The sequence below is a fragment of the Lynx rufus genome, unplaced genomic scaffold (assembly GCF_022079265.1).
Source record: "Lynx rufus isolate CCGP_SWC_20201006 ecotype Redwood Valley unplaced genomic scaffold, mLynRuf1.p SCAF_16, whole genome shotgun sequence".
Taxonomy (NCBI): domain Eukaryota; kingdom Metazoa; phylum Chordata; class Mammalia; order Carnivora; family Felidae; genus Lynx; species Lynx rufus.
In genome coordinates this window covers 29,682,323-29,689,360 of record NW_025814830.1, presented here as the reverse complement: position 1 = coordinate 29,689,360, position 7,038 = coordinate 29,682,323, and the positions used below count along the sequence as shown (strand labels likewise).

The following is a 7,038-nucleotide window of genomic DNA, read 5'->3' as shown; positions in this document are numbered from 1 at the left end:
GTGTATATATATATATATATAGGCAGATCTATTAGCAACCCCCCTTATGGTGACTGGACAAGTTTGGTGTGTGGGATCTTGTTACTGTATTTTGACTTGGATTGAATATAGATGGCCCAGTATTGTGATTTAAAAATCTTGGGAGTTCAAATATAGTAGAATGGTTACTTCCCTGGAAAATATCCTCATTTTTCAAAATAAAGCTTTCCTTTATTTTACCAATAAAGTTGAAAGCGGAGCATCTTAATCAAATGGCTATAGGTGGAAAACCAAAGGGAGCTGAAGCCTAAAATTCATATAGACTTCACATAGAAGAGTGTGTGTGGTGTAAGTAATTTCCCCATCCTCCCAAAAGCCAAATTGTGTTCCATCACAGGCCCTTTAATAGGATGTTTCTAACAATTCCAAAGTGGATGGTAATAACCTTGAGAGAACCTTGTATTTTAATTAATAACCTTAAGAAGAGACCTTGAACATGGTTTAGTCCTTTTCTTTTGAAAGTTTGTAAGATTTAACAAATATATACTGAGCACCTACTCTGGAGCAGGCCCAATTCTAGACCCTGGGGATATGATGAGGAGTAAGACCCTCGAGCTAAACATTTTTTTGGTATAGCACTTTTTTTTTTGGTTACTGCTTTATTAAAGTGTACAGTGAAATGAATTTTAGTATATTCAGAGTGGTGGAGTCATTGCAATTTTTAAAAATCCATATTTTTTTACCCCCCAATTCCCTCATCCCTGGCCTCCCCCTCCCCACCACACCCTATCCCACCCCTCCCAGCCAGCAACCATTCGTGTGTTTTGTTTCTATACATGTATTTGCGCATTCTGCATATTTCATATAAATGGACCCACAATGTGTGGCCTTTTGTGTGAGGCTTTTACTTACTAGCATGTTTTCAAGGTTGCTCCGTGCTGTAGCATGTATCATTACTTCACTCATTTTCATGGCTGAATAATAGTCCATTGTATGGATTATACCTTATTTATGCACCCATCGCTTGAGGAACATTAGCGTTCTTTCTACCCTTGGCTGTTGTGAATGATTCTGTTACCAACATTTGTGTACAATTTTTTGTGGAGTTAACGTTTTTCATTTCTCTTGGGTATGTACTTAGGAGTGGAATTGCTAGGTCAAATGGTTACTCGTGTTTAACTTTTTGAGGAAGTAACAATTTTCCAAAGAAGCTGCATTATTTTATATTCCTATTTTATATTCCTGGTGTATGAGGGAACACATTTTTATTTCCTGCTGAATTAAGTCCGTTGTAGATTCTTCTGGAGGCTACTAGTAAACAATAAAACCTTAAGATCACCTAACTGGCGATACATTTCAGTCTGTTGATTAATATTCTTTCCTTTAGGGTCTAGCCTCTCTTATTCCCTAAGCATCATCTCCTCTTTGGACCACGAGGGAAGCTGCTAGGCCCAGTGGGGTACTCAGGGGTAACCCGCCTAAGCGGGACGGGGTAACTGTTAAGGAAACCCAGGGGCGAGTGTCCGGGTCCCCGCGCGCTGCGGACTCGCGACGCTGCCTGGGCTCGACCGCTTGCCGGCGCCGTCAGGCCCGCGTGACGCTCCTGCTCCGCCGGCCAGGCGCCCTGTATGTCCGCGGGCCCGGCCCGGCTGGGGTGTCGGCGGATAGGAATGCTGGGTGCTGGGCCCCAGAGCCTGTGGCCCGGGCCTTCACCCGCTTGGCGACGGCGCGACTGCTGGGGGCGGGGGACGGAGGCCGCGCCCCCGCGCCCGTCCCGCCCGCGCCCCGCTGGGGGCGGCGGCCCGCCCCGAGCCCGCCGAGGCTCTTCCGCGCCGGCAGGGGCAGCAGCGGGAGCGGCGCGGGGCGGAGCGGCGCGAGCGGCCAGGAGCGGCCCGGCCCGGCCCGGCGCGGCGGCGGCGGCGGCGGCGGCGGCGGCTGCGGCGACGCCAGAGCCCGAGGGCACCGTTCGCGAGGCCGCCGCGGGAGCCCGGCCGCAGCGCGGGGAGGCCTGGGGCCTGGAGGCCGCCGCTGCCGCCATGCCGCTGCTCTTCCTGGAGCGCTTCCCTTGGCCCAGCCTCCGCACCTACACGGGCCTCAGCGGCCTGGCCTTGCTCGGCACCATCGTCAGCGCCTACCGCGCCCTCAGCCAGCCCGAGGCCGGGCCCGGGGAGCCCGAGTCGCCAACCGCCCCGGTGCAGACGGAGGCGGCCGCGCCCGCCCGGCCCAGCGCCGGCGGCCCCCGGGCCCGCGACGTGGCCCAGTACCTGCTCTCGGACAGCCTGTTCGTGTGGGTGAGCGAAGCTGCCCGGGCCGCCGCGGGGGGGGGGGGGGGGAGCGGGCGGGGGGAGGGGCGCCATGTCACCCATTATGTGCGGGGGGGGCGTGGCTGGGCCGGGGTCGCCTCCCTCTGTCCCGGGGTGCGCGGCCTGGGGGGCGGGGCCCTCCCACCAGCTTGCTGCCCTCCCGCCAGCTTGCTGCCCTCCCGGAGGCTGAGGTGCTGAGGTGGCCCGGGGTGGGGGTGGGGGACGCAGAGAGATCATCCCGCCCGAGAGCGGGGGCGACCCGAGAGAGGCTTGAGGACGGGGCTCGTGGAGGTGCGGAGGACGCGAGGGCGCGCGGTCCAGCCGGAGGAGGGGAAGGGGCGAGGTGCTGGGACGGGGGGAGTGACCGAGGGACCCCGGGACGGAAACTCGAAGCCCTCCAGCAGCCGGTTACCCCAGTGGGCCAGTGAATTGTGGAGGGAAGTTGAAAGGCTTTTCTGACTCGGTCGGCACGGAGTGTTGTTAGCGGGTTTCCAGTAAAGAGGAGGGGGCCGAGGCGAATCAGATGTTGGCTTTGGGACAGCTGTACGCATTTGGGTGTGCTGGGACATTTCTTTCAGGAGGGAGGCCGGCTCCCACAACTTTTCTCGTTTTGGCCATTTAGGATGTGATTGTCCTGTTTGGGTCAAACACACACATAACAAACCGTGCTTCCTTTCCTGTTGCTTTTACCTGATGATTCGTGACGGTTTCCTTTGATGTGTGAGGGCAGTAAAACATTCGGAGTCAAGAACAGGCTCATCGTTTTCACTCCGGACCTGTCCATTTAGTGATCCATGTTACAACAGGGTTTTCAGTTTGTCTGTCAATGCAAGATAAGCAGCACCTACGAGCCCTAAGTGCTGGTTTCGCTTGTTAGGACAGATAATTTCAGGCTGGGCAGATCAACAGTATTTTGACTAAAGAACTTCGCTTCCACCTTGGCCTTGAATGCCATGTATGTATACACACAGTGATCAGAAAAGTTGCTCCAGGATTTAAGTCTGTCACTTGGGTTTGCTGTGGTGTCTTGGGGCTTGTCTTCTGCAGTTCCCATTTGGGGTTAAGAGTAGGCTGTAAATGACTAAGATTAATATTCCAAGGATAGAGAATGATCTACAACTCATTTGTTATAATTAATCCCTCTGTGCTTCATCAGGAAGCAGTGGGATTTATGAACTCGGGGGGCTGTGGATTACGTCTCTTGGTCCTTCTGATGAAGAGATTAGTAGAAGGCAGTGAAGGGTGAAGTTTTCTTCTTTCACTGCTGTGTACCTGAGGTGGGTACTGTGTAAACAGTAGAGAAGAAGGGAGAAGAGAAAGAACTCAACTCCCGTCTCTCGTCTTATCTCAGATCTGTTTTTTCGTTTGAGTTAGCAGGTAAACAGCTTACATCGATGTCAAGAGTACTTCTGGCAAATGTCAAGATTACAATGCAGTCTTTGATATAAAAGACATAAATAAGAAGGAACCACTGTAGAATATAGCGGCTACTAGCATTGTTTAACGATTTTTTGCCCTCCAGGAGATTTTGTTTTTACAAAACCTGTGTTCAAATTCCAAGGTTAACATCTCTTCATTAAACATTGCATAAAGCCTGTTGATTTTCCCACAGAAATTATTTCTTTTACGAACATAGCCATTTTCCCCCATCTTTTTCATTAGAGGTCTTACCTGAAGCAGATTTATCATTCCTTCCTAATCTGATGATTTTTTTCCCTTTTTCAGTTGATCTTCCTACTGTTCTTCTAACATCTTTCCTCATGGTTTTCACACTTTGATGCTGGTCTTCCTTGGTTTCTCAGACCCCCTGTAAGTTTTCCTCATCACCCATTGCATAGTAGCTGAGTGGGACTCCCAGTCTTCAAAGGCCTGCTTCCTTGGCCTGACAGCATTGTTGAGTGAATATACGGTGGGGCCTTGGTCCTGCCCAAAGACATTCAGATTCAATTTTTTAAAAACCAAGCAAGACAAAACAAAAACTGATCTTTCTGCCAGTTTGCAAATCCTGTTAGCTGCTGTTTGGCTTATTGGAATCTCTAAAACTTCTCTTTGTGAGCACCATTTAAATCAATATAGGTCTGATAGCATCTCAGGGCGTTTTTGATTAACAAACTCGCTCAAAACCTTTCAGTGGTACCATTTTTGGGCACTCTGGAAGGCATAGCTGTGAACCTTTCCCCCTTCCCTCAAAGCAATCCGTATACAAATAAAGCAAAATTTGATGAGTGATAGTAGATATATAAAGAAGATATGGCAGAGTCTGGGGGAAGGAGAAAGTGATGCCTAGGGGAAGGATGCGTGGAAGATGGTGTTTGAACCCAGCCTCGGGAGGTGAGAAGGATCTGAGCAAGTAGCGGTGTGTGTTCCAAGTAGAGAAAAGAGCCTGTGAAGCTCAGACAGCATATGAAAGGTAGTGCGCGGCCTATGCAGAGCAGCCCATAAACTGGGCTCTTAAATTAAAACTCCGTTGGGTCTTATGATTAAGAGTGATTTTGGGAAAGTAAAGGGGACACCCAGGAGTCACAGGAGGTGGGCGAAGTGACCAACCCCTCTAAAGTTTAAACATGTATTTCTCAAAGTGTGGACCTGTGGGCCTCTGGCAACCTGGTACTTGTGAGATACAGTTTCTCAGATTCTCTCTAGGGATTGATTCAGGGGGAAGGGCAGAACCTTGGAGTCTTCATTTTGATTAATGTTCCAGGTGATTTTAGGCACACTAATGGTTGAGAAATGGATTAGGGAGAATAGGATGTGGGGCCAAGGTCAGATTATGTAAACCTTGACAGCTCTGTTAAGGAGTATGGACATTATTTTGTGGGCTATAGGGTTTAAGTGGGGGCGGAGGGGAGGAGGGGCTGGCATGATGAGGTGATTTTCTCAGGAGCGACCTGTGGCAGCAGTGGTGAGGACCAAGTCATGTAGAATGGGAAGAGGCCAGGAGATGGCCTCCCCCAAGGCGGGTATCTCCAGGCGGCCCTCTGGGGTGAGCATAACTGTTTCGAGGGGAGGCTCCAGGGTTCTTACCCTGGCAAATCCTAGGGATGATGGGATCACTTGTTTCCGCATGTCTTTCTAGAACTTTCGTTCTAAAGTTTCATTTGAGATTAGGTTTCATTATTTATTTCTAGGCTTATTTTACACTTTTCAGATGTCACTTCCCTTATTGATCCATTCTGTTATTGTTTTGAATTGTACAGGTGTTTTTGGCTTTTCCCCTTCTTTATTCTTGTTATTTTCATTGTATCTCCTTCCTGTTTTTTTTTTTTTTCTTTTTTACAGATCTGCTTCTAAAATTATATGAGCAGGACATGGTAGAATGGAGAAATGGAAATACAAAATAAGTGTTAAAGTTCTGACTTAGTTGTATGCAAATCAAATAATTTAAATAGAAGTCTCTAGGGGAAAAAAAATCACCAAAAAAAACGAAAATGGAGAAAAGTGACCTGACCGCTGTGATCCCGGATGGGCAAACTCCAGTGGCCTATTTGGCCTGGCCCATTTTCTACAAGTCTATTAGCTAATGATGATTTTTATATTTTTGTTTTATTTATTTATTTATTTTAGTTTTTATTTGTTTTTGAGAGAGAGGGAGAGAGAGTGGGGGAGCACGTGGGAGGGACAGAGAGAAGAAGACAGAGAATCCCAGGCAGGCCTTGTGTAGGCAGTTGCAGAGCCCGATGCAGGGCTCCACCTCATGAACCATGAGATCATGAGCTGAGCTGAAATCAAGAGCCAGTTGCTTAACCGACAGAGCCACCTAGGTGCCCCTGATGGTTTTTATATTTTTTTAAGTTTTTTTTTTTTTTTTAGAGGGGAAGAGTATGTGACAGAGAGCATGTGGCCTACCAAGCCTAAAATATTTATTGTCTGATAGCCCATTAGAGAAAAAGTTGCTGACTCCTGCTTTAAAGAGTTCATCTTCATATAATTATGAAACTCCAGAACTGAAAGTAATTTATTAGGTTTGAGTCTTTATGAGTTGAATATTCCAAAGAAGTTTGGAGAAAAATGTTAGCTTTAGAAATGTTGGGGCAGCTAGAGAGAAAGACTACACTTCTAAACAAGAGGATATAAGCCTAGATAAACAACTTAGAAATATAGAAAAGATCCTCAGGGTGAGGAGGAGAAAGAGATGATTTGATTGCTTGCTACGTGCATGATGAGTATAAATAAACTCACTTATTTCCCCGACATTGTGAAAAGAAGAACATGATCATCCGTGTAATAAAGGGGGAGTATGCATCTTTGCATTTTGTCGAGTTTTATACTGGTCACGGAGAGCCTTCAGAGAGAACATATTCCACTTGTCCTTATAGAGAAGAGACAGACAAATGGTGTGTGGGGGTGGTGGTTAGTACTGGTGTTAAGTAGGAGACTAAGAAATACCATATTGATCCTGGCCTGGAGACCGTTCCTGGTAGCTTAACTACATTTTATCACAAGCTTATAAATAACACCCCATTGGTGGCCAGCATTTTATAGGATCAAAAATACCTCCAGAATTACACAGTGATAAACATGGCTAATCTGTTTGTTATTGCTTGCTTCTCTTTTCCTCTCAGGGCACACTGTCTTGTAATTTCGTTTCTGTTGTTCTCAAGTAGCATAGCAGAACCACTGTGGGAGGGGAGTTTTCTTATGGGGCCTTAAGAGGAATTACGTTAAGCCTGATTAAATAGGTGTTCCTCGGGTCACTACTGCCTTGACATTTTCTGTCGTAGACTGCTCAGGAACACACAAAACTTATTTTGTGTAG

The 7,038-nt window shown here is 47.8% G+C and overlaps 1 protein-coding gene across 1 annotated transcript in view; it reads left to right on the top strand.

The window, feature by feature from the left end:
- The first annotated feature begins 1,952 nt into the window (after positions 1–1,952).
- The window catches only part of AMFR (autocrine motility factor receptor), a 43,489-nt gene continuing 38,403 nt past the window's right edge, over positions 1,953–7,038 (top strand). The window contains exon 1 of the mRNA XM_047078425.1: positions 1,953–2,270. Coding sequence (XP_046934381.1) covers positions 2,016–2,270 — 255 coding nt within the window. The 5' untranslated portion in view covers positions 1,953–2,015. The remainder of the gene's footprint in view (positions 2,271–7,038) is intronic.